General features: G+C 38.5%; 1 protein-coding gene across 2 annotated transcripts in view; it reads right to left on the bottom strand.

Moving 5' to 3' along the window:
• tmeff2a (transmembrane protein with EGF-like and two follistatin-like domains 2a) overlaps nt 1-27964 on the bottom strand; it is a 122962-nt gene that overhangs the window by 58383 nt on the left and 36615 nt on the right. For both annotated transcript variants that reach the window (XM_044366627.1, XM_044366626.1), the window contains exons 3-4: nt 17796-17925; nt 476-502 (exon numbers count right to left, since the gene is read on the bottom strand). In XM_044366627.1, coding sequence (XP_044222562.1) covers nt 476-502; nt 17796-17925 — 157 coding nt within the window. The remainder of the gene's footprint in view (nt 1-475; nt 503-17795; nt 17926-27964) is intronic.

Genomic DNA, 27964 nt, shown 5'->3' with positions numbered 1-27964 from the left:
TGGTGAGAGTGAACCAAAACAGTAAAGTCGGGTGATAATTATCTGTGGGCTCATCATTACGAGTAAGCCCTTTCACATATGTAGTCACATGTGATAAATTTTTAATAAGGAAATATTGATCAGCAGCTTTAAGGAAAACAATAAGGGGTATAAATGCCATCAAATAAAAAGTAGCAACCTCATGAGTAGTAACGATGAGTTACTACTCCATTTAAATTATTCTAATGTGCAGTGTCCATTATGTTCACATGAAGCTTAAATTTCTTGAAGTAAACTGGATTTATCTGGGCTTATAGTTCACATGTGTGCTCATATGCTTCTGGGTTGCATGACTGTGCAACCCTACAATGAAACATGGTTTCAGTGGGTGATGACGAGTACAGAGAAACACATTAAAGAGCACTGCATGTGGCGTTACAGCAATGGAGGAGGAGGAGGAGGAGGAGGAGGAGGAGGAGGAGATGAGTAATCTTACCATCGTCTCCTGATCCTGAGCCGGCATCTGTGGAGGAAAACAAACATAGTTATTAACCAGAAGCTCACACAGCCACAGACATTAGCTGAGTAAGCATGTGTGTCTGCATATGTGAGCGCATGTTTAGGCCTATGTGAATATCTGCTTGTGAGTGTTTGTGTGTGTCAGAAGGGACAGATGAAGATTTCTGTAAAGATGGTGCAGGAAGTGAGATTCAGATTTAAAAAGATAAAAAGTGCAGGTAAACAGAAAAGAGGACGATAGTGAGATGGAGGGTGCCTTGATGCCTGTAGCACGATGCATCTTCCCATTACTGCTGCAGTATATCACTAATAACGCCTCCAACTGTGGACCTTTCACATGCAACTGTGAGAAGCCACTCTGCTGCCAGTTGACAATGCGTTTGTGAGTCAGCTATTCCTTCTCCGTGATTTTCCCCACTAAATCTGCGTAAACTTCCCTCAAACACATTGAGCTTAGTGAATTGTTTGGCAATATGGCTGTGAAAGAGATACTGATGAGCACTTTGGAGAACAGACAATGTGTAACTTGAGCCACAGCATAAAGCGATCTGCTGAAATGACCAGGGCCAGAGACCAGAGGCAGGGTCTCAGAGGACTGAAAGGGGGGATAATATCTCAGCTCCATATGAATACTCATGTGGAAAGGGCTTATAAGAAGAGGTGTAGAGTATCCGGAGCCACAGCGGCGATAGAACACATAAAGTCTGACCAGCAAGCTGTGCCTCTATTGACGCTTTAATGACATGAGCTTTCATTCAATAAAATACTTTACTGCCGGGACAGAAACGCGTCTCAAGTGTGTTGATTCTTGGAGGTCAGTGCGGCAAATGGTCAGCGGTGTCAAGGGGAGATATATGAATGTAATCAGAAGTGTGGTGAGTCTGTCTCCATAACTAGGGTACATTTTTTGATAGGTAGTTTGAAATTCTGTTTTGTCTGATTTTTTCTTTATTATTATTCTTAATAAGATGGTAATTCAGTCATTTTAATGAAGCAGTTATGTGTAACTATTTTTTTTAAAAAGGTATTTGTATAGATGCTTGGCACTTGAAAGAGCTCTTGCTGAAGTGTTTTTTTTCCAACTTTGTTAACGTTCATTGTTATTGTCTTATTAAGGATGAATAAGATTAGCACAGAAATCTGGTGTTTTATTCAGATAAAAATAATTAAATAAAACTTGACAACCTATCTAGACGTTAGATGCAATAATCAAGCCATGCAGCCCTTTTTTTTAGGCACTAAACAGTCAAACCTCAGTATGGTCTTATTTATTTTAAGTCCCTCTCGACTCAAAAATGTTGGATGTGTGAGTTTCACTGTGCAGAGTTTGACACTAGAAGGCTGTTTTCACATTCATCTGCTGAAAGTGGACAGTTTCTCTGTGCTCACAGTAAAATCTGAGTTTAAAGCGTGTATATACAAGAATTTTGTGACATCACAACTAGTTTGGAGCCAATCCTCGTCCATTATTCAATTTACATAAGTGTTGAAATGTGAAGCCTCCAGTGCTCATGCACCGACAATGGTCGGTTAATAAAGGAGGAGAAGAGTAGTTGTCATTTTAAGGATTTTAATTAAATAATTGAACTTTCTTTTCTCGATACACAAATTATCATTCAAGGTAGAATGTTTTATATACATCTTAAAACATGCATGGAGGGGAATTTTAAGGACCGCTCAGTGTGGTCCTTAAAGTTCTTATTTACTTGCGGACCACACTAAAATGAAAGAGACCAAAATTATGTGTTTGGTCTCATGAAATATGTATTTCAAGGTGTTCCTCTTTAGAGGTGCAAAATACTGTGGGAGGGAATGGACATTCATACAAATAGCCTCTGCATCTGATTTATCACGACAGGCTGACCACTGCAGCAGAAGAACCTGCATCTGAAATAGCTGTAAAATATGTGGCTGTGTTTTTTTTTTTTTTTTTTTTTTTTTGCACATACACACAGGGAGGGAGACTACAGCCGAAAGAAACAAACAGAAACAAAATGTGAAATTCCATTAAAAAGTTACTTTACTGGAGCTCAGTGCTCAGCACAGAACACACAACACAAAAGAGCAGCAATGCACAACCTGTTGTTTTTCACACAACTTTACCTTTCTTTGTCCTTCAGTGGTCCCTGCTTAGTTTTCCTGACTTTTAATAGTTCACAGCAGGTCTGGTCCAGTGTGACATGACGTATTAGCCAATAGCCTACTACATAGGCTTTATATTATTTTTTATTATTTACAGAAAGAATAAAACACTAATAAAAAGCGTTTTATTACCAACATAAATTTGTCGAAAACGTATTTAATGTTAGAAAAAAATCTTCAACACTGCCCTTTGCTGCCTTTCTACTGTTTTTGAATCGGCAGAATTACAGTGACCTTGGAACATGTGGGACACTAAATGTGCAGTGTTTCATGAAAAGGCTTAGTTTGAGGGATCAGGCTAAAGTCAGGAGGGGTTCATGGGAGATCAATAAAAACCTTTCGTATCTGTACAAGGGCAGAGGTTTGAGGAGAGAACGACTTGCAATAGAAAATAGAACAAAATGACAAGGGAGACGGGCACAAGGGTAGTTTTCTGCTCGCTTGTTTGTCAAATGAAGGGTCACAAATGAGATACAACACAATATTATTTTGTGAGAAGCTCTGAAGAGCAAATGAGGGAGAAAAGTAAGGATGGTTAAATCCATGGACAATAGATGATTGAGGTGTTTTTTTTTTTAGATTTGGAGCAATTGATTAAAGGATGAGAGAAGCAGTGAGGAGGATTGAGGAGAAACTCTCTGGTGGAAATGTTATTAACCTTACTGTGCTGCTTACACCAGAGGCTATACTGCATAGCATAGATAGGCTACTGTACACACACACACACACACACACACACACACACACACATCACTATCTGCTTAAATAAGGCTTGAAAGTTAGGAGGAAGAAGAAGAAGAAGAACTTCAAATCACACACAGCAACGAGAGACAGGTTATATGTTTATTTACTCACATCTAAATCTGATTTTTTACTGAAAATCTTTTATTTGCAGCTTCCAAGGCTACAGTGTCTGTCTGGGGTGATATACTGCAAGTTGCCATGTTTGGAATTATGTTCCATCAAAGTATAACTTGACAAGTACATTTTCAATTCAGCAGAACACATGGGTTTTAAATCTACTGACTTCAGGGGTTGGTGGAAAGCGGGATTCAGCAGAACTTTTCTATCTTACTGACCAAATAGCTCTCGAGCTACAGCTCAGTATTCCTAGAAATTAGGTCCATACATACATACAATTATAGATAATTTTGCATGTTATGATTTACATCTAGAGCCGAAACGTAGAAGAATGATTGGCAACCGGTTTTCTTTTTGAACTGTCCCAGCTTCTCAAATGTTAATATTTGTTTGTTTAGATATTAAATTGAATACTTTTAGATTTTGGATTACTGGGCTTTGCTTGGGCTTTGAGGTATTATAATGAAAATATTATAAAATATTTTTGAAAATCTCATGGACCAAAGGTTTGATCAAATAATCAAGAAAATAATTAACAGGTTCATCAATAACAAAAATAATCATTAGTTTTTATGTCCAATGGCGATGTTTAGTCCCAATGTGGAAAGTAGGAAGGTGGTAGGTTTAAAGGTATGTAGCATGTCTTAACTTCTGCAGTCTGATATAAACCAATTAAATGAAAAAGTTAAAAAAGTTAAAGTCCAAAGTTAGTCCTTTTATTCTATTTTTCAAGTGGCGCTGGCCTTGGAAGCATATACAAAGAAGGAATTTCACACTAAACATTGCAACTTTGAAAGATACCCACTTGACTTGTCTAACTCAGACTGCTGAAGTATCATATTATCTTCAGCTGAACTGAATGCATTTTCCACAGAACAAGGACTGTGAATTTTTTCCATCATCACTTTATAGCTTTAGGAAGGGATCTATTTTTACGGCCAGTATATGGACACAAGGAACAATTACAGCAAACAAAAACCCTTTTAATGTACTATATATGGGCATGTCAGTATTGTTTTAAAAATAGACTTAACCATAATACCGTAACCATATTTTATATAACTGCAATTGTTATCTAGCCTTAAATATAGTTGACAAATGCAGATATTGCAGTAAACTTATATTTAAAAAAAAAATGTTGGCGCTAGACAAAAAAAAAAAAAAAACGTCCTTGAAAAAGATCTTGAATCTCTATTGGAGTGCTGCCCTACAGCTTATCTTGACCTCTGACCTCCCTAGAGGAAAGCAAGCAAAAAGATCTTCCTACAGTGATCAATAACAGATTAGATTATCGTTACTTAAAGTACTTACTTTGAATTCAGACAGAATTTGCAACAAATTAGCAATGACAAGGCATAGATTTTTTTTTTGTACACAGAGACTGAGTGGCATATTGAAGACTTCACCTGTACTATGTGAGATCCTGTTGTGCCACATGTTAAACTCTACATACATCATGGTGCATTAATGTCATCATGATGGATTTCTGCAAAGCACCTGTTTTATAATACATTTAATGCAATTATACTGGCTCTCATTCAGCTTTTGGTCTGAGTGTAGTACTTGAACCATCAGCCAAACATATGGCACATGTCATCTGTTAGAGCTCAGGCACTGCAGTCTCACAAAATAGTAATTAAACTTGTCATCAACATTTTATAATTGTGTCAATTAAAGCTTCTCCTGCTTCCCCATTTAATTATTTCCTGGAAGTTTAAAAATGCTATGTTAGCACTTGCCTTAGCTCAACTCCATAGCTCCTTTGGGCAAAATAGACTCCTTGGTTTGTTTTGCTTCACTAAGCTAATGCTTAACTGCTCCTCCTGATGCAGGTTGAGCCCTTGATGTGATAGAAAAGTGGCATCATCCTGTGCTAATAAGCTTTCATTGGCATTTTACCGCTGAGATCTCTTCCTGTTATTGACTTCTAAATCAGAACTTCCTTATCTGTCAATGACATGAAGGTAATAAAGACTGGGGTTAACTTGAATGAAACAAGTGTAAATTTGCTTTTTCATCTGACAGATGTTGCACTGGAAAAAGTCAATAATGGGCTGTAAGATGTCACACAACTAAACCTCTGTGATATAATATTGTGTGTAATGCGTGCACTTTTTATAGCATCAATTACAAGATGGTTTTCCACGAGAGGGCTATAGGGTATCAAATCCTGTTTGTCTATATCCCTCAGTGCTGCCACTTAGCATGAAACTGGCAACTCAGCAGGCCTCCTGTTTATTGTTTGGAATGACAGCAGACTAACGTCTGGCCTCTTGGCCTCAGCAGCATCCAAGAAGGTTAATGAGGGCACATGAAACTGGTGGCTGCTTGGTTTAGTAAACATAAAGCAGGGTCCTGCAGGTGTTTCATGTATATAAAGATTTTAAATATGGATAGAAATGTATAAATAATTATCTTCCTTGTTAACTACTGTAGAGGTGAGCTAAAGTCTCCCAAATCCCTTTGGATTCCAGTTCAGTACTGGCTAGAAAAAGTGGCTGTAACATAGCTTTGTGGATACTACTGACAAAGAGCAATCTGTCCCTAAAAGGAATACCACAGAAGTCATGGGGGCCACTAGAAAAGGGTGTCAACACTTCTGGCTACCCTAGCCAACAACTGACATCACATGAAATATGTAAATCAACCATTACATTTTCTGTTTTGAGAAAATTAGATTTTTTTTTGTTGAGAAAACTAGAAAAATGCTCTTCATTGTCTGATTTTCATTGTGCAAAAAACATTATCAAAGTGAGGTTCAAAGTTCATTCTTGACCTTGGAAACAGCAGTTAAGACAACAAGGTCATTACAGGGTCCATTTAGTATCTCCTCTGGAACCTTTTGCTTATATCACTTGATAATTTGGCACCCAGTTGACATGGAACTGCAGATGCAGATGTTTCTGGCTAATAGATAGATGGCACAAAAGGTGCCATCTATCCTTAAAAGGCACCCTACTGTGAAGTGACTTATCATTCATGCTGGAACAAATGACATCTCATGTTGGCAATCTTTGTTAATCTTTTTAATGTTATTCGTACATCCCACACTGGTCAGGTCTTAATTTCTGGCCCCACTCCTGTGTCTCGCCATGGCAGAGTGCTTCAGTAGGCTGCTGAGTATTCACACTTGGTTGTCCTCAATCTGTGCCAAGTACGACGTGGGCTATATTGACAACTTCTTATGGAATCGGGACAAACTTTTTTTTTTTTTTTTGGCAAAAGACAACGGTCTGCACCTCAGTGCAAGAGGGTCACACATGCTGACAAACAACATCCTGTACAGTCTTCATCACACGTGTCCCCTTGTCCAACAGTAAATGATGTCACCAAAACAACAAACTAGCGGTAGACAGTTCTGCCTGTACATATGATCCCACTCACTGTAACAGCCCAGATCAATCTAGTTTAAAAAGCTTTCCTATAGGTCTGTATCTGTTCTCCCACTTCTATTCTTGTTAGTATTTCTGATAGGTCAATTAACATAAAAAGAGCTATTTCTAAAGCTAATTTTCATAACCTTATCCCCATCATTCTCAATCATACTACATCACACCCCAGGCCTACCTCATATGCTCTTAATTTTGCTTTATTGAATGTCTGTTCCCTGACCAATAAGTCATTTATGGTCAGCACACTTATTGAGGATAATGACCTTGATGTTCTTTTTATTACTGAAACATGGCTAGATACAAATAATTTCTTCACACTGTGTGAGGCATCATCCCCCAATTTCTGCACGCTGCAAGGCAGGGCAAATGTGGTGGGGGAGTAGCAGCTATTTCCTCTGATTCTCTAACCTGTCTTTAGGTCTCACTTGAAAAGTACCAGAGCTTTGAATGTCTTACTGTCAATCTACAGTGTGACATGTCATTCCTATTTCTGATAATGTACCGACCACCTAAATACAACTCTGAATCCATGAGTGATTTTGCAGATCTGCTATAAAATATCTGTATTGACTACACCAAAGTAATTATTTCTGGTGATTTCAACATTCACATCGATAATTCCACAGTCTATTTTAATGCGTTATTAGAGTTGTTTGACTTGACCCAACATATTAAGGAGCCAAGTCATCAGCACAGACACATACTTGTCATTTCTATGGGTATTGATATCAGTCAGAGTAAGCACTGTCAATGATGTTGCACTGTTGGACCATTACTGTGTTTTCTGCTAACCGAACCATCACCGGGTGACATGTCAAGAAATGGTAGTTCTGTGAAACATCAGGTTAGTCTTTTCAAACTCACTTTCTTTGTGCAAAGTCATCCTGGTTGCCTTTATCTGAGAGTAGAAGTTGTGATGACCATGCCAATTGCTGTAATTCTCTTCTGTTAGACAGTATCAATAATGCTGCACCACTAAGATCTAAAAGAAATCTCTAGCAAATGTAAAGCCCCGTAGAGAAATGCTGAGATCATAAAGCAGCTCAAAAGAGACGAAAGGCCGAGAGGAGGTGGAGAAAATCAAAACTGCACGTTGACTGGGATATTTTCAAAAACACCCTCAGGAACTACAACAGAAGCTTGAAACAAGCCAGAAAAGAATTCTTCTCAACTCTTATTGACACCCACAAAAACGATCCAAAAGCCTTTTTCTCAACTATTGATAAACTCATTAGCCTCTTGCCTGCTGTTTCTTCTGTTACTTTCTCAACCACCAAATGCAATGAATTTGCATCATTTTTTTAACAACAACAAAAAAAACCATCAGGTGCAATATCCCAAATACAAACTTCACTGCTATGACATACCTCCAACTACTGTGGGCAAACGGTCTCGAGCATTCCTCCGTTGTAGACTCCAGAGATCTCACTGATGCTATAAATCATCCTAAGGCCTCTACCAGCCCCCTCAATCCACTTCCAGCATCCTTTTTAAAATCTGTTTTTAATTTTTTAACAGATGACATCTTGTCAATAGTAAACTGTTCTCTTCAGACTGGTATCTTTCCCCTTGCATGAAAACTGCTGCCAGTTTAGACCACTTCTAAAAAACAACAACCTGGACCCAGACACGCTTAGCAACTACAGGCCAATCTCCAACCCCACCTTCCTGAATAAGATCATTGAGAAAGTTGTATATCAGCAACTATACTGCTATCGTACAGATAGTAATATTTATAATACATTTCAGTCTGGCCTCTGCATGTCTCATAGCACAGAAACTGCTCTTTTTCTGTAAAAGTTGTTATAACATGAGGAACGACAATAAAAAAACCTCAGTCCTAATACTCCTAGACCTAAGCTCTGCATTTGACACCGTTGATCATGGGATTCTTCTGGAAAGGCTAAGAAACTGGGTGGGTCTGTCTGGCACGGTGGTTTGAATCCTACCTGCATAATTGAGATTTCATTGTCACACTTGGGGACTTCCACTCCAACAGACACAAATTAGTGTGTGGGGTCCTGCAGGGCTCCATCCTGGGTCCTCTTCTATTCAAGCTCGATATGCTTCCCCTCGGTTACAATATCAGCAAACATAACATCAGCTACCGTAATTATGCCGATGACACGCAGCTTCTCATCTCACTATCCACTGGTGACTTCCAACCCATAAACTTTCTAGTCAGCTGCTTGGAAGAAATCAACCACTGAATGGCAGCAAACTTCAGCTTCACCTTCAGCTGAAACAGGAGAAAGCAGAGATTTGGTTGTAGGTGCTAAAGCCCGGAGACATCTGGTCTGTGAGTACCTGGAGTCCAGATCACTAAAAATAAAAACCAGGTTAAAAACCTAGGAGTAACCATAGATGATGAACTCAGCTTTAAGGATCATGTCAACGACATCACCAGGGTTGCCTTTCTCCAGAAACATTTCCAGAATCAGAGGCTGTCTTTCCCAATCTGACTCAGAGAAACTCATGCTTGCATTTGTCATGAGCAGGCTGGATTATTACAATTCTCTGTAGATTACAATTTATCCATAACTCAGTTGCATGAGTTCTACCCAGGTTAAAAAGATCAAACCATATAACATCAGTCCTCCAGAACCTACAATGGCTACCTGTTTTTTCAGAATACAATTCTTGTTTTTTCAGAATACAATTCAAAATCCTCCTTTTGGTTTACAAAGCACTTGCTGGTCTGGCTCCACAATACATCTCAGACATGCTGTCAGTTTATAAACCCAGAAGATCTCTCTGGTCACAAGGTGGAAATCTCCTCCATGTGCCTAGAGCGCTTTCAAAGTCTGGTGAGATGGCATTCAGTATTTATGCACCTAAAGAATGGAACAGTTTGCCTGCTGAACTTAGACTTCCTCCAACACTGTTGGAAGAAAAAACTAAAGACCTTCCTTCCTCACTCAAGCATTTTCTTAAATGAACACACCATATTTGTACAGTATGTGTGTATGTATGTGTTTTTATGTGTATGTATGTATGGATGTTTCTGTTTATTTGCTAACTTTTGATGTTTTATTTATTTTATTTTTTTATAAAGCACTTTGAACTGCTTTTGTGCAACATGTTCCTATACAAATACATTTGAATAGAATTGAATATTCAAATTTCTATTGTTTTGAGCACTAAAAAGAATTCTCATCAATGTTAGTTTATAAACTGAGTTTAAAGTATCCATAAAGCAGCTTGGATCAATATTTTTTTATTAAAAATTGATCAAATGACTAAGTGTTATGTGAAAGGCATCACATAGTGACAAACCCACAGAGCATTATCACCTCACTGTGCAAATTCCCTAGGCCCTTTGGAGCATTTTAATATATTTTAGCTCATTGGTTTAGGTTTTTACAGCTTGCAGCTTTACTCTTGTCTGCATAATTTCCAGATGCAACAGGGAGCTGTTCAGAGATGAAACTCAGATAAACCCACTGCACTGTGAACTAGTTGCTCAGCACCAAACAGCAGACAAAGTAAGCGACTTGCTGGTGAACACAGTGGAGCATATAGCAACTAAAGAACCAGATATTTTTCTCAGAAGCTGGTGGAGACCAACACAGAGCTAAAAGGAGAGTGAATATTGGACTAACATTCATTATGTGACTAGAAACATGACGTCAAATAAATACTACTGTTGCTTTGTGTCTGCTAGATGTAAAAACAGGTGTGGCCAAAAAATACATGACTACAGGTTTAAGTCTTAAAAGTCAAACTTGTAACTTTACTTTGTAACAGTCCTCAAAGTGCCTATAATAAAACAAGGAGAAGAAAAAAAAAGAATTCAACATCTACAATTTCTTGACGACTGGGCAAACTCCATCTGCTGATGAAGATCATGTTATATGATCTTAAGTTCCAGAACAGCTACTAAATTGACCTTGTAGTGAGATTGTTTTCTCAACACTAACAATGAAATAAGATGAGTGGAGTGTCAGTTACATTAAGATATCTTCCACCAAGTTTTCCCCCAGAGATGTCTGCTCCATGAAATTTTTCACCCTAGTAAGGGAAACAAGTATTGGCGCTGTCGAGCTGCCATACAGTACATCCATTACACTGTGTACTGTTGCTGCTAATGGGATTTTGGAAGATGGAAATGGAAAGGAGGACAGGGGGAAGTGAGAGAGAGAGAGAGAGGAAGAGAGAGAGAGAGAGAGAGAGAGAGAGAGAGAGAGGTTTTGTTGCAATACATGTTGCAGGCTTTAGTAAAGTGGCTTTGATGCTTGCATTCCTTCCTGTTAGATGCTCATATCACTGGTATTCAAGATAATTTTAGCATATTCCTACTGCTGCTCAATTTGAGTTAGCTTAGCTGAGAGTCTCAACTAAATGCCTAAGTGGTGAAGAGAGCAGAGAGGAAACACTTCCAAAGTAGCTGCCTGCCATGCTTTTCCACATGAAAGGTTTGTGTGTAACACTTGGTTATGTAAGAAAGCTCCCACACAGCAAGTTTGTTTAACTTTCAAATGAGACACAAGCATTTCTAACTTTTTCACCTGAGAATTTGTCCACCTCCTGTGAGAGCTATTTTCTAGCTGCCATTGGCCTTTTAGAAGCTACCACAAACAGAGCCCAATAATGCTCATATTATGACTGTTGATTACATATTCATTCACAGACCAGTGACAAATTGATGTTACCTCGCATTGTATGTAAATATACGCCAGATCTCAACCCAAGTGATTCTGGAGCAACTTGTTAAACAGCACTTTCCACAGCCATCATCAAAACAACAAATTATGGAATATATAATAATAATATATAATAATATAATATATACAACCACGACTTGAAGTTGAAGCAAAGTGCAAGTCCCTTAAAGTGCAATACCACTGACAGTCTGTAGATGCTGGTTCCAAAAAACCCCTGGCTCCAATAGACTCCCATTCAAAATGTGTCAACTTCTCTCATGTGATACTAAGTCAATACATTTTTTCAATGATTGGTTGATGATTGGTCTCAATCTCTAACTTTGAGCCCTCTAATAAGTATGCTGGTGGTCATATTGGAAATTATTGCTCTGTTAATAAGATTTAAAGAGGAATAGTCTTTATATCTTCCTACCAGCTGTGAAGAATTGAAAGCTGTGATTGACAGTTCGCTCCCTGAGTTGGACTATTGTTGCAATATTTGGTAAGTTTAATGTTACTTGATACCTGCTGTATTAGTTAGTTAATGTTAGCAGAAGTCTACATCGCTCGGTGTTCCCGCTAAGTTAGCATTAGCTTCAGTCTAAGGTAGCAGAGTGTGTTTCCAGAGTGTGAAAGGAAACACCCCGCACCCATTAGGGGTCCTGGCTCCAAATGGATAAGATGGCACTGAATGTAAGCAGCAACTCTGGGCTTCAAACTGGCTCCAGTGCAAACCAGTGAGTGACGTTATGCCCTGCTACGTTCAATTTTATATGCAGTCTTTGTTAGGTGCATACAATACCACTTCACACCTCTCAGAAGTGATTTTACACCTTTTTACTTTGTTTTTTTCAATAAGGAAACTCTATTTCCCTCAAAATCAGAATAATCTCCGACCAGGAGATTGAATGGAGTGGTCTTTAATTTTTAATAATTGTCTTTATAATGGTATAATAATGGTCTTTTTTTTAGTAATTTAAGGGAAATGTTGAAATGTAGCATGCAAAATAAACATCACTTCACTTAGAAAAAGAGTGAGTAGGCTCACACTGGCATGAAATGCATCTCACCACTGCAGCATTACATTCACACTGAAGTACAGTTGTTTACTGTGTCCTTGTTCTGGATAAATGCCAATGTACATCTGAGTGGAACACGAGACAGAGGAGAGCATATAGAGAGAGCCACTGTCATGGTCTATTTGTCAGAATACAGCACCACAAAAACATCCTTGTTTGAACTGTGCATTAAGTTCTCAAAAGTCCTGCTTGTTGCATGGAAGAAAAGGGTCTTTATCCTTTTCTAATTCAAAAGATACCGAAATCCATATCACACACACTGGCTTACACTATCACATGTCTTGAACAGGACCTCACACACAACTCACAAACAAGCAATTTAGAGAACGGCTGGACATTTCATGTGACTCTGCAAACCTCTCACTGGCACACAGACACCACTACTGTTACTGCAGTAACATTTTCACCTCAATTTCCACATGTTCCCTCTGCTGAGCTGTGTCCATTCAAGGGGCTTTTAATGTACTTCTGCCTGTCAGTGAGTGTAACTGAGTCAGCGACTGCTCAACTCAAGCCAGCGCTATTATCTTAGTTTAAGCAGTGATTCATATATGCCTCAGAAACATCCAACCTTGACAGTGGATTCACTCATTCACAACTAAGCACATTATTCAGAACATGACTCACTAATTGGGAGATTCAGAAAGAATTCCTTTATGGGCGTCAGGGAATGTTTTTTTTGAAGTATACGCTCATTGATTCGGATTTGTCATCATAGGATTAAACACATAGGCCAAATCTAATTACACATGATCTGATGAAATACAAATGTATGATTTTATATGTGCTTAAAACAACTACAACTATGAAAAGTTATATAAATATGAACATGTAATATAGTCTCTTTAGTCACTGTGGTCATTTCAGAAAGAATGCCCTTACTACACAAGAAACCGGGTATTAAAAAGTTCTACATTGGCAAAGCTATTTCTTTGTTAAAACAGTCACAGCTTATGTTCAGTCATCAGGATGGAAATGTAGTTCCACTTCTGCATATAGAGTGAATTAATATAACAGTTCCCAAACCTTTTATGATCAAGAATCTTTAACTTTATAATACTGCATACTCTGAGCAGCACTACTGGTCTCCACTACACAGCTAATGAAGTAGCTGACCTTTTCCGAATGAAGACGCCCACTCAGCAGCTTAAACACCAAACTATATCAGAAAACAGTAATCCCAATTATGTTAGATCATTATACCAAGTGCTTTTTTTCCTTACCAGCCAATAAAAAAAGATGAAAACAATAGGCCACCAATGGAAAGGATATAGAAAACAATTTCCTTAAAAAAAAGTTGTTGTCTAAAAATAGGTATTCTCTACATATTAAGGATAATCTACAATATAACATGAAAATATTGTTATCCTTGAAAAATATAAAAAAAGAGAAAAAAAATGAGACAGAATGTAATCACCCCTTGATGTGAAGCAGAAGGCAGTCTGCCTCTGTAGAGTATGTTATTTTTGGCTGGATCGCAACAGCAGGGCCAACCCTACCCATGTGAAAGGCTGTCATTGACTGACTGACTGACTGAGTGATGAAGTTACACCATTGGTCGGCCGAAGCTGGCCGAAGCTAAGTATCCCAGTTTCGCACCAACCAACAGCAAGCGGCAACGGCAGAGTTAGCAATGACTGCTAGCTCCCTCCCTCTGGGCATATTTTAAAAAATGCAGCAAAGGACTGGACTGGACAACAAGAGTAGGGGGCGTGGCCTTGTGGCTACGTAGTGTGTGACAAGGGAAGTAAGGGGACACTGACTGGGGACAGTGTAGCATGATTAGCAATGTAGAGCTGGTAGTCAGAACTAACCAGCCATGAGCAGCTGCTGTCAGATTCTCCGTGTCTGCGCTGGAAACACAGAGAGTCCGCTAGAGCTTCAACAGTCAAGAGAAGCTCATTCATGGCCCTTTGCAAAAGTTTCTGTGTGGTACCTTTGTTGTATCTGAGCTAGCGGCTCTGCTATGAGAGGCTCTCCAGTGTGTGTGTGTGTCTTTGTGGGGGAGTGTCCGTACGTAGCCGTTAGGGTGTTAACAGTCTTTTTTATTATAAATTTCATGACGTGGATAAATCCCAAATGGTCGACTCTACGTCAGCATTGGTCTTTCAAGGTTCAGGACTGATTTAAAACAGTAGTTGGCCTGTTGAGCCATTTTCACCCAATGAGATGCAGATTTTTATAAATTTGGTTTCAATGTCAATATTAACATAAGCAATGATGTGTTCCATCACAGTACAGTCATATAATTTTGTTTACAGCTCAAAAAACCTGTGTGCAGTACCTCTTCAAGCTGTTGTAATTTTCGTTCTAGGACTGTGAATATATCACTTTATTAAGTTTTTATATTTCTTCAAGTGAGAACAGTGCCACGATTACCTACTGAAGGAGATTGTCATGTGACATTTACATGAGAAGAGAGACTCTGTGTGCTGTCACCAGTAAAACTTACTGTAAATTTCTGCATGTTACATGCATCTCGTGTCTTTTCATGTTCATGTTTTCCATGATCATGGTAAATAAAATAAAAGCAATATAACAAACACATTTACAAATGCAAACTTAACACATATGAAACACACTGTATTGGAGTCATTCACACTTAGCATTAATAATTTACTTGATAGTTACAGCATTAACACTATTTTTCGGGTTGTGGATAAGTTAAGTAATATATGAAACATATAAAAATAGTCTACATCTTAACTCAACCCTTCTTACAACAGCACCATATAGTCTACACCCAAAATCTGGTGCAATGTATTTTCAGTATTTTTAATGTTTTTCTTATGTGTACAGCATCTTGAGTTACAACTACTATATGGAAAAATGCCATACAAATAAATAAACTTCCATTAAAACAAACTTAAAATTAAAAACCCTCTTGCATTGCAGCCATATACTAGGTTATGACCTAGTCTTATTTATTATAGCAATCATATTACCCTGCCTGTACCAAGGACACTTGCCAGCAATCACAGAATAGTTACAGTTAATGCACATTTTAAAGCTCATACGCTCTTTTAAATAAAAGTTGATGCCAGAAAATTGCTCCAGAGAGTATCTACTGTATATTTAACCAAGATTGACTGCAATCAGACGAATGAACATGATATTCTACCACAAACATACTAAAGCCAGATTCATGCTTCTCTGGCAACTAGTTCCAGCGGCTCTGCTACAGATGTCCCTGGAGTAGGAGTTGATTTATAGGCCAATGGAAGATTTCACATGTTGATTTTGCATTATCAGGCCATGATTCACTACTATTCATTATGTACTGTACCTCAAACTAATTATGTTTAGATTATTTCATTCACTTTGTGGTATGGAGTGACTATGGGAAATATTTCACTGGATATGGCTTTGATAAGAAAATACAAATTTGTCTGTCCATTCAAGAGGAGACCATTTCCATGAAATCGTCAAATATCATAATTCCTTCACTTTTGGAGAGCGACAATTGTGATGAGAAGACTGTACTCTCTGCATGGCTTTACAGGATAGTAAAATATGAATATCACTGAGCCTTTCTTCAAGCTGATCCATGTTGTCTTTGCAGTAAACAATCTCTATCAGCGTCAGAAATATGTAAGAGGAAACACACACAAACACAAGCTAATCAATATCTCCAATGCTCTGACACATCCTGTTACATTTTTAAGGCGGCACACATTAGCTTGGTACATCTACCCAACACAGACGCATAAATGTGCCAGTGACTGTCTGCCATCAAACCAGTAACGTTACACCAGCACACACAACAATGGGAACTTTTAAAGAGAAAGATATACCATATGCAACGACATATGGAACACAATGCTTTGAAATATAGTGAATGCTAACAGACAAACAGATTTAAGGCGGATGAGAATGTCATTAGTTTTGAAGGTATTTGCTCACAAACTGAACTTTTTTTCCATGATGGAACTACAGAAAAATCAAATATTTGGAGACTGAAGTATCTCATCAAATATTTGATGAGATACTCCAACTGTATACTCCAACTGATACTCCAACTGTGCTATCACTGTAAGGGTGGACTTTGCCAGTCAGGGAATCAATTAAATTAAACTAAACAAAAAACTAAGTCTTGAGAAATTACAAAATATTCAAAAATAAAAGTGTCACTAAGAATATTTAAACTATACTATGCTACACTGTCTGTAAATGGGAGAATTGGCTTGATCTAAACTTTTCAGCACAATATTACTTCTAAATATATGCTTTAGTCATACAGTAAGTACTTATTTAAAAGACAAACAAACAAAAAGAAACCGAGTATTCACCTTTACATCATTAATTACCATTTGAAGACAATAAAAGAGAACATTTCAACACAATCCCGAAAAAAAATGAAATGGCCATCATGATGATGTGTGATTCAGTCATTCAATTTTCTGCTTTGCTGAGCATGCCTCTTGGCAACAGTGTTACAGTAACTCCTGATGACAATTTGGCAAATGCAGAATTATTTGCATTTTATGCCTTTTGACATTTATTTAAACATTATATAACAAAAGGTCAAAGCTGTCAAGCTTTCTTTTAGTTTCTGTTTAATGCATCGTATTTAAAAAAAAAAAAAAACCTTGTGTAATTAACTTGTTTAAAACTGCATTGCTCAACAGGCCTCTCGGCCAAATTCTGTTTCCAATTTCTTGTGAGGACATTGTGTGGCTATGATGAAATCTTCATCTGTTCAGTGAGAATACATGTCACTGTCCTTGTAGTTGTGCTTGTTGCATTAGACTTGGGAAAATTACGTCAGTCTGTCACCTCCAGCGATCTTTTTTCATCATGCGTTTTTTTCTAATTCTTTGAAGTAATGCCTCACTTGATAATAACTGAATCCCATCCATTGGAAGCATTTGCATATATTGATGATGATAATATGTACGCCTAAAAAGTGTACCACTATTTACAATGTTGAAATGAATTAGGTTAACATCTAGCCTCCTAGCTCTACATTTGCTTTGTATCATTATCTGCACGCTTACAGACTGTGTAGCAAATGTTACCTCCTCTCTTGGGTGTTTTACATTACGCAAGTCTGTTTGTGTATATGTATGTATGTTCGGTGTGTACTGTGGGTGTGTGTTTGTATCAGCACTCCTCTGTGTGTGAGAGGGTTTTTTTTTTGCTTGTGTGTGTATCTGTGTGGATAATGTAAATGTACATACCAGCAGGACAGGCGCCTTCTGACATAATAAGTACTTCAGACTGCTGCTTACAAGCATCCCTGCGCAGGAAACATTCGTTCTGGTAGTTCTGATTGTTGGAGCCGCACACTGGGGCATAGTCATTGTTGCACTGCAGAGGGGAGAAAAGAGAAGTGGACATTAGAAGAGAGGAGAGAACAGGTAAAAAAATATGGGCACAAAAAGAAGAGCAGGTCATATCAAACTCATCTAAAAAACCCACTGAGTAGTATCCACAAATTAACTTATGCTCATTCAACATCCACATTTTCTGAGTAGATTGTCTGAGGGTAAGTACTACTTAACACTGCTAAGTGTTTAATCATACACTGTATGTGAGTAAGGTAAGGGGTAACTTCATTTCATATAATTTTATACTTGCACATCTGTGATTTTTGATTTAACATGGCACATTACATTAACACAACTTGTATCATTATTATTATTATTATTATTAATTGCACACTACATATACTGTTTACATTATGAACATTTACAAATTACACTTCACTTCATTCTCTCAATTTAAAATTTAAACTTGTGGCAGCTCTTCTCACTAATATGTTTTCCATATTGTTAATTGTAATTTTTATATTATTTAATATAAATTAATTTATATAATTTTGTATATATTTTTGATTGCTATACACCACAACACCAAGGCAAATTCCCTCTATGTGCAAACCTACTTGGCGATAAACCTGGTTCTGGTTCTGGTTCATTAATGCCACTTAAACAAAAACAAATGTTACAGTTTTTCTGTTTTCCCTCTTTTTAAATGGTAAAAGGAGAACATATGGGATATCTTACTAACTGTCCTAATAAATACTGAATAAATACAATGCATAACATACAACTACATTTCATTGTGCAATCCTGTAATGTATAATGACAATAAAAGTGAACCTTGAACCTTGAAAAGGAAAATAGAAATAAAAAATGCAACTCCAACTCAAACACACAAAACTTCTTTCAGCCTTAAAAAGAACCCTGTGTGTCGATGACAGAATAGCTTTTTGTTTGATATCAAAAGGCTTCCTTTTCCCGTCTTTTCTGGGAGACATCCTGTCACTCAAGCTGTATCTGTCAAAGTTTGGGGTATGACTGTGTAATACGTAAATAAATGACACATGAAAATACACTAAAAGAGTGTTGTTGTTCAAAGTCCCTTTTGACAGACACCATCAGAGACCATTCATGTGCAAATGTAGTAGTTCGTGGGGGTTTAAAATTATGCCTGGTTCAAACTTTGAACTGAAAAAAAACCCCACATCAATTACATATATTACAAAAAAAAAAAATCCACTATCACACAATATAATAAAAATCTTATTTCATGTACAGCAGCAGACAAATAAGTGATTAATCAAGGGAGTGTCAACGGTTGGTGTGTGTGTTTTTTTTGTTAGGCTGCGTAAAACATAAGCTGTTAAGCATATTTTTGCTGGGAAATTTATTACATATATTTTTTTATGTATATTTTGATCTTGGTAAAAAAAATAAAAATAAAACATGGACCTCATGTATTAAATTATAATTAGACAATAATGGTAAAATAGGTTGTAAATTAAAACGAGAATTACCAAGGAGACACTTTTTTTTTGCAGAAGCATTACTGTATGCATATAACTACATAGCAATTAAAATATGTTGAAAATAACAGATACAGGATACTTAATCACGTTACAACAGACTGCACATTTGGCGGTTTGACAGATTTATAAATTAGTTTGGAGATTTACAAACTTTCAGTCCACTACACAATGCAAAAACAAAGGGTGTACACATCCATATGCAGATATTAAAAACAGTTGGCTGTGTCCCTTAGCAGTACTGTATTTAATAATGGAAGTGCCTTATCATCACAATGAGCTGAAAATATCACCTGAAAAAGTATTTTCTTAATCTTCTTCTAACTATGAGTGATGGGATCCGACATGAACACACACTCATTTCTGCCAAAGTTAGAACTAAAGCTTTTATTTTTCTCTCTCACTTGTTTGAAGTGAGCCATCACAAGTGACATCACCCTTTTCAGTTGAAAAAAGCTGATGTCACATAATTCCTTGCACCAATCAGGATTTTGCGTTATTTTAATTAAAAGTCTGATGACACTTGGTGAGTTTTTTTTGGCCACTGTCAATCAAATCCGATCACAACACACCAGCAAAGTCCTGATGAAATAGAATAGTTTAATATGTAAGACTAAACCCTTAATATATAATACCTAAAACTGTATTTCTTTAACTTTGATGTTGCTTATTTATCCATGAATATTTAATGTTAAGGATTAATCCTTGATATGAAGTCACGTTTTCAGGGGCTTTAATTTAATTCAGAACGGAAAGTGCACAGCCTAAGAAAATTGCACTACCCTTGAGTTTCTCACATAATTCTGATGTTTTTCTTTTCTTTTTTTTCTTTTTAATTCAGCACCAAGGATTTGCAAGACGTATTTTCTTTTATTAAAGGGTCATATTCACCCTGCAAATATCTTCAGAAAAATGGCCAGCATGTACTGTTGCTCATTCCTCTGTTGTTGTTCCACTGGAGCAGTAGGAGGTTAAGTGACTTGCTCAAGGGCACTGAGCAATATAGCTGCTGTGATACAAGAGAACATTACTCATTCATTTCCCCACATGGGTTGTTGGCTACGGAGCAACTCTAGATTTTTCAGATGACTGATGGCACTATATGACTGAGTCTTAAGTTTCCATTTTTTTGGGTGGTAGAGGAGATATATTCATTTGATTCGATATTGATTCAACTATGCTATGCCACAGGAATAACAAACATCATTATTCAATTGAGAAATATCCTCGACTATTCCCCGGTTAGAAGGGATTGTTATCAGAGGTCCAGAAAAATGGTTGCTCCATAGTCACAGCACCGTAACCTGATTAAATGTAAAAGTGCTGAAAAATGGGCAACATGTGAAAATGTGTTCATGCAGGGTGTGACATCACAAGGACAACAGGCTCACTTGAGAGTCCCCACAGGAGCGAAGGAGCTAAGGAGCTCATGGCTCTTTGTCTCCACTTCTGGTTAAGTCTCTAATGTCCTGACCTGGAATCTGTTCTCTCTGGGCCAAATCAACTGCAACACTACATGGCTTTAACAAAAGGACAGGACTATGGACAGATATTAACACATATGCATCCTATAGTAGACAGAGACAGAGAGTTTTTCTCACCCGAAAACTGAGCTTTTTGAGATCAGTCCCCAGACTTTGTAAATCTGAAAACACTAGCTTTATATTTTATTGTAGATGGGAAAAATAGAACTTACAATACACAACCTATTTGATGTCAAAAAGTCACCAAAAGGTTTTACACTGTCCTTATCAAACTAATGCTAACGTGTCATGCTGATCATATGTTTTCATATTCGTTCATTAAATTATTTTTAAAACATTTTTTCAAACTTAAAAAGTGTGCTAAACATGCCGTGAATTCACCTCTTCAACTGAAATACAATTGGTCTTCACCTTTATTTTCCCTACCATCTAAAATCATATTTGCTTTCCCTCATTTTAAACACATTTTGGAAGCTTTTTAACTACTTTTGAGACAACTTCTTCTCTATAAAATAGCAGGTAGCATTCATGAGACATGACCAAGCACTATTTTATACTTTGTTCTATTGTCTGAAAACACAAAACAGAAAAATGAAAACAACAAAATCATGAGAGTATAGATGATCACAGAGAGTAGGAGGAGACAGAAAAGACAAATTTAATCAGCTGAGATTCAACAGAGAAACCAGGCACTGTCTGTCCCGCTCCTCACCAGATAGTTGTAAACGTTCTTGTTTGCTGTTAGCTGTTTTTTTTCTCCTATTACGCAGGCATGTCAGTGCGGATGGAGATCTTTATAAAAATCTTCTGAATCCACCAGAGTGGACGCATAGTTTTCACGCATAAACTGCATTTTCAGATTCAGCTGGCTTAGTATGAACAATATGTGTGCGCACACACACACGCGCGCACACACACATAAGGTCTGATGGCTGCAAGGAGAAGCACAAAAACAACTACACCATTGATTTGGGAACCCAGGAGCATCATAACGATCAAGTGTGAACACTGTTTTTAAGCTGAAGGGGAAAAGACAGCGGAATAGACACACAGGACAGTAAAAGGACTAGGAGGAGTAAAGGATGGAGAGAGAAACTGCACACTGGCTCTTGATCAAAGGGACTGAGATGCAGGAAGGAAAGAGGCTTTATAGAAGACGAAAGGCAAAAATGATGAGTGAAATTGGGATAAGGGAAGATAAGTCGGAGGAAATGGACAAGAGTGAGACAGAAGACTGAGGGGTAGTGAAAGTAAAAGAAAATATAGAAGTCAAATGTAGATGGGCCAGGAAGTGAGTGTGTGAGAGAGAGAGAGAGAGAGACAGAGAGAGAGAGAGAGAGAGAGACAGAGCCCTGGCTCAACAAACTTGGCACGATAAAAAAGAACCACAGCGCCTGAAGAAACTGAGGCATACAGGGAGGAAAAAAAAGAACATCATAAAATAAAAAAGAACAAGAAGAAGAAGAAATGGGGACACAGACAGAAAGAGGGAGAGAGATAGAAAATCCCCTCAAAGGAGAGCGAGAGAGAGAATGAAAAAATGGCAACCCCACAAAGGCGCTTGGAATAGCTTACTGCGGGGCTCGCGCTTTTTGCCATCCTCTATCCTTTCCTCTGTCTCCCACCCTCTCACACTCTCTCCCATCTGGCTCAGGCTTTTCTTAACCTGGGGACTCTCACTTTTTGCCAGGCATGATGCAACGGAAGGGAAAGCTGCCCGGCAGAACCCTGCGGGTGTCTTTTAAGAGTGCCTTCTTTTCCGTGAAACTCCCTCCACCCTCCTTCCCCCCCCACCCTCCACCCCATCTCTTGATCTTCCCCTGTATTTGGCTCTCACCCTGTGGAAAGGAGAGAAGTGATGAGAGGATGGGGGATTTAAAACCTCCCATCTCCCTAAGAGGAGGTGCAAGACACGGGCTGCAGCTGTGTGTAAATTACAGTCTCATCCATAAATACTCATACACCGGTGTAAAAAAAAAACAATCCTGTGTCTTATGGGCCTCTTAAAACATGCTGTGTGTGTCCCTTTCATAATTTAGGTGAGGCAGACCAAAAATGAGCGACATCTCGACTGACCTTTCCTCCTCCATTTTAGACCGATCTTCAACTTGTCTTCTTGAAATAAAGCTGACACTTATCTGCAAACTTCTTATTTATTCATCCGAGAATCTTAATGTGACAGTGAGGGAGAGAGTGAGCTGAGGTTATGGATTTGCAACTTGTTCCTAGCTTGTATTTCCTCACAAAGGGCTTCTTTACACAGCACATGACCATAATAGAGACAAAGGCGTTCTTGTTATAGCCTTTGTCAGGCTGCTGAGGCTTTGATCTTTTCCTTCCTAACCAGTAGCGTGTGATGTCGGCACTCTGAAAATTTAAGCTTCGTCAGATGTTGCACTTTACTGTAAGTCAGTACAGATGACTGTCAGCTAAATGTAAATGAAAAAGGACAAATGTGTGTGAGCGATAGGGCAATTCTCATGTGAAGAAAGATTTGGGAGTAGAAGTCATTATGTTAATGAGAGGGGCGGGGGGAGGGGGGGGGGTGAATGAGACAGGGGGATAGACAGAAGGTGAGAGAATTTGATCCACCATAATTCTCTGCAGACAGGGAAGTGGGGGCCAGTGGCCAGGGCCATATGGCGTGGCCTTATGTGCCCGCTGGCTCGGGCTTTGCAAAAGTCGCAGACACTGCCCCACACCTCTGCTGTGACAAAACCTGGACAGTCGCGTGGCGTCTCAACCAAGAACACAGTGACAGCTGAGGTGTTGATGGTCCTGGTTTAGCAAAAAAAAATGAAAGGATGAATCCATGTGTATTCATGCAGGCAGACTTAACCACAGATGCACCTGGTCATAGATTTCTGCTCTACCGTGTTACATTTGCAGCATGTTTGGATTATTCAGCCAGTTTCTACTCTTCATCCAAGCCATTTCAAATCCCTTCCCACCCATTCTGGTTTTTTGACATGAGAAATATAGTTTCCACAAACCTCCTGCAGGGGCTGCTGTGGTTCTGCCTACCCTCAACTCCCTTCATCTGAGCTCCAAAAACTAAGCTTTGGGACTGCAGCCAGGACCTGTTGTCTCCCTACCTGCCTGCCTATGATCGCTGCATCACACACACATACACACACACACACACACACGCATGCACACGCGCACACATACACACACACACACACAATGCAACCGATGCATCCACCATCTTCGTACAAAAAAGGCACCCGCGCCTTACGAGGTCACAACACACAACAACCTAGCAAAACAAGCAGAACCATCATCATTCATTCTGTGGCTCTACAGCAGCTCCCAGTGCTGACTTCACCGAGCGTCCGACATAACTGCTGCCTGACAAGGGTGGAACAAAGACAGGTGGTGGGAGGGGAAAGTAGGGGGGAATGCAGAGTGAAAAAACAGGTATGAGAGGGAGGAGGACGTGAGTAAAATGAGGAAAGAAGGAAGGTATACAAGACAGATGACAGGAGATGCAGGGAGGTCTACAAGGTGAAGAGGTAGAGGAGTTAAGAAAGATGAGCTTAAAAGGTGAAAAAAGTGTAAGTGATGGGGGTGATATGAAGATAGCAACGGCAGGAATGAGGAGAACAACGTTGGGGAACGGCCGTGCACAAAGGAAGCCACATGAGAGGAATCCATATGAGTGGGAGACAAAGGAGAGGGGAGATGCAACGTGAAGGCAAGTGCACGCATCAGTGCATGACTATGTAGTGGAGGGAAGAGCATGCCAATTTGAGGGGTAGAGCTCTGCAAAATGCAGCGAGAGCAAACATGACAAGATATCAGCATCAATAAGTGAGAAAACAAATGACTCATCCATCCATCCAATACAGCTCCACTCCAGTCGAATCCTGCAATCTCCACATATACAAAAAGGATCATCATTCCAACCAACGGTTAGTCAGAAATCCTGTGAACTGTGCAGACAGAAGTAACACTGAGGTATGTGTGCAGCACAGTAGAGAGGGTGTCATTCTAAAGTGAGATATTCACTGTAAAAAAAAAAAAAAAAAATCAGATGATTACTGGATTTAAAGTAGAATATTGGAGACTTGTTCTTAAACTGTAAAAAATAATGCACTCGTCTTTATTTAAAAGTGAAACTTAGATATGATTAATTTGGATGAAAAGTTTAGATGCAAAAATTGGAACTATGAGTCACGACATGAACAACCAAAGCGTGGTATCTCAAAAAGAAATCTACAAAGTGAAATATTTTGTGGGAACAGATAAATATGCAGCTCCCTGACAGCAGCGTTTTAATTTAAGGCAGTTTTAATAAGCAAGTTGAACTTTACTCGTTCTGCCAGTCTTAAAAGGAACATATCATGCTTTCTGTGAGTTCCTGTTATTTTTATACTGTTATGATGTCGGATATCTATGTTAAACATGGTCAAAGGTCCAAATCATAAAGGAAAATGTATGTAAAAATACTCCCTGAAAGCCAAAAGCCAGGGCTTCAGCCCACTCTGAACGCTCTTGTTGCTAAGATTGTTGCGGATGTTTTTTTCTAGGGGTTGTTGGCTTTGTCCAGTAAAGAATGAGAAAAAGAAGTGAAATCCTACTACTACTGTTCATTTACGTAGCCTCCTGAAGTCTGCTGGGACACAGCTACTGGAAACTAACCAATCAGAACAGAGTGGACTCATTGGGAGCAGGGCCTTAAAGAGCTAAAACAGCCAGTTTCAGACAGAGGCTGAGCTGAGGTTCTGCATAAAGGGCCAGTTTTTATTATAAGATGAATAAAGAATTTTTTAACAAATATATTCTAGTAGAAAAAAATAGTGAAAATACAAACCTGGAAATGTGCTTAATACTTCCCTTTTAAACTTTATTGCCTTAGATTAATTTTTGAGAACAGTGTGGCTGCCACTGAAATCTCATGTCAATATACTTGTATTGATGAACAGTAAAACCTGTAGTGTGTGGAGCCATTAAAGGTCCAGTTCATAGAGTTAGATTTCTCTCTCCCTGATGGAATTGATCTGAAGTTAAACAAAATGTTATAGTTGTCATTACAGTAGACGGTCAACAGAATCAAATACCAAGAGAAGAAAGAGCCTGAGGCAAAAGATGTGACTGATAAAAGCATTTCAAAGTCTTAATACAGAGGAGCGGATAAAGTTACAGACATTTAAGCCCTTGACTTTTATCAGCACTCTGAGTGTATTGCAATTACTTTCATTAGTGTGCTAATATGATGCAGACTACAGAGTGCACCAATGGAAGACTAGAGAAAGATCTGCTGCTCTGAATAAGCATCTCAAAACACATATATGTACTGGTCAAGCACAACATTTTAACTTGTTAGCTTGATAAAGAATCTCTTTCTGTGAACCAAATGAAAACATTTCAGATAAGTATTGTAGCGTATTTCCCTAAATTTTGCTCATGTTCACTGTCTTTATTTATGGACTTATAGCAGAGTCACTATGTGTCTTAGCCAGTCATGCCATATATTATATATTATTATGTTATTTTCATAATAAGTTGGGCGTCCCAGAAAAGTTTTTTGCCTGTATGTCCACAGATTTTCAACACAGGCGACATCTGTGTATGAATGGATAAAGGAGAGTGTCAGTAATCCAGGGATATATATGCAGATTCGATACTGAGGAGTGCAGGGGAAATCTTATTTCTTAATCTGTTATTCTGATTTGGTGTGTTACAAATAAGACTGATGAACTCTCTGTAAGGATGTTTCAATGAACTGCACAAGTAAATAGCACTGAACTCAAATGACTGGTCTTAAACAAACTGACGCCCCTGCGTCTAGACAGGGGACGGAGTTGAACTGTGCAGGGGTGAAATCAGGACAGACATCAAATGTGTACGTGACCATCTCTCTCCATCTCTATCTGTTTGCATATAAGGACAGTCTGTGTTCAGTCTCTTGATGCCGTCTCGGTTAAGAAAGACTGCACCCTATTCGGCCGAATAGCGAGACTCTATCTCTGTTTGCTGATTGCTGTTGGTTGTTCATATTAATTTGACTTGATACTCTGTAATAAATATCTTAAATCTGAGATCAAGCTCAGTGTTATTAATGAGTCTGTAATTTCTTGTTCCTCGCCACACAGCAAGATATTTTTGCCTCTACAAGGAGAACTTTAGTATGACTGTGAGGTAAAATAAGGAGCATATTTTTTCTACGATTTCCGTTGATGGACCTCAGAGAGTATAAGTCACACAGAATAGACACTATCTTCTCTTTGTGTTAAGATTTGACTGATGCTGAGAAGAAGTGCAATATTGCAAATTGGGCACTCCGGGTTACTAGATAAAAGCTACTTTATAGTCTATCAGTCAAGTCAGTGTAAAGTGGCAACATAGGTGTTTGCAAAAAGCTTTCTAAGTTCCTCATGGGGTATCCAAAAATGCTTCCCACTCAGCTGGGAGTCCCTGATCACTGATGTAGTGATGCAGTGTGGCCTCGGTCTTCCCTGAGGGTCCGATGCCAGGTTACTCTTCTTTAAATACCTTGAAAGGAGGACACTCAGGGGGACGACTTTACCACGTGCCTAAACTGCCTTAAGCAATGTTTGTCAATGTAAAGGAGCATTTACCAAGGTCCATTCAAGATCACCGGGCTCCTTCCTGATAACGAGCCCAACCATGCTACCAAGAAACTACCTTTCAGATGATTAGGTGATTTACTTTGGGCGTCCATTTAAATAATCATTCATTTTATGACACCCACATTGCTGCAGTCACTGGATGAATTTTGGGAGTCAATCTCACAATCTGTTTTATCACCACGATATCTGACTATCTACACAATACCTGAATAAATACACGCAGAGCCACTACATACTGACAGGGACAATAAAGATAAAGATTGTTACATAGGAGGAAGATTCAATGCACTGTATATACAGTAGGATATCTATCTGAATCTAATTTCGTAGCCCCCGTACTGACAGAGAGGATTGGATGGACACTACATCTATAGGTCCGGTTTCCCTTACATACAACCTTTACACAATGTTGGTGTGAGGGAGTCACTTGATGCTGTGTACTGGGATATTCAATATCTACTGCAAATATGCTTCTTCTG

Source organism: Thunnus albacares, chromosome 11 (assembly GCF_914725855.1).
Source record: "Thunnus albacares chromosome 11, fThuAlb1.1, whole genome shotgun sequence".
Classification (NCBI taxonomy): Eukaryota; Metazoa; Chordata; class Actinopteri; order Scombriformes; family Scombridae; genus Thunnus; species Thunnus albacares.
This window is presented reverse-complemented; position numbering and strand designations above follow the sequence as displayed.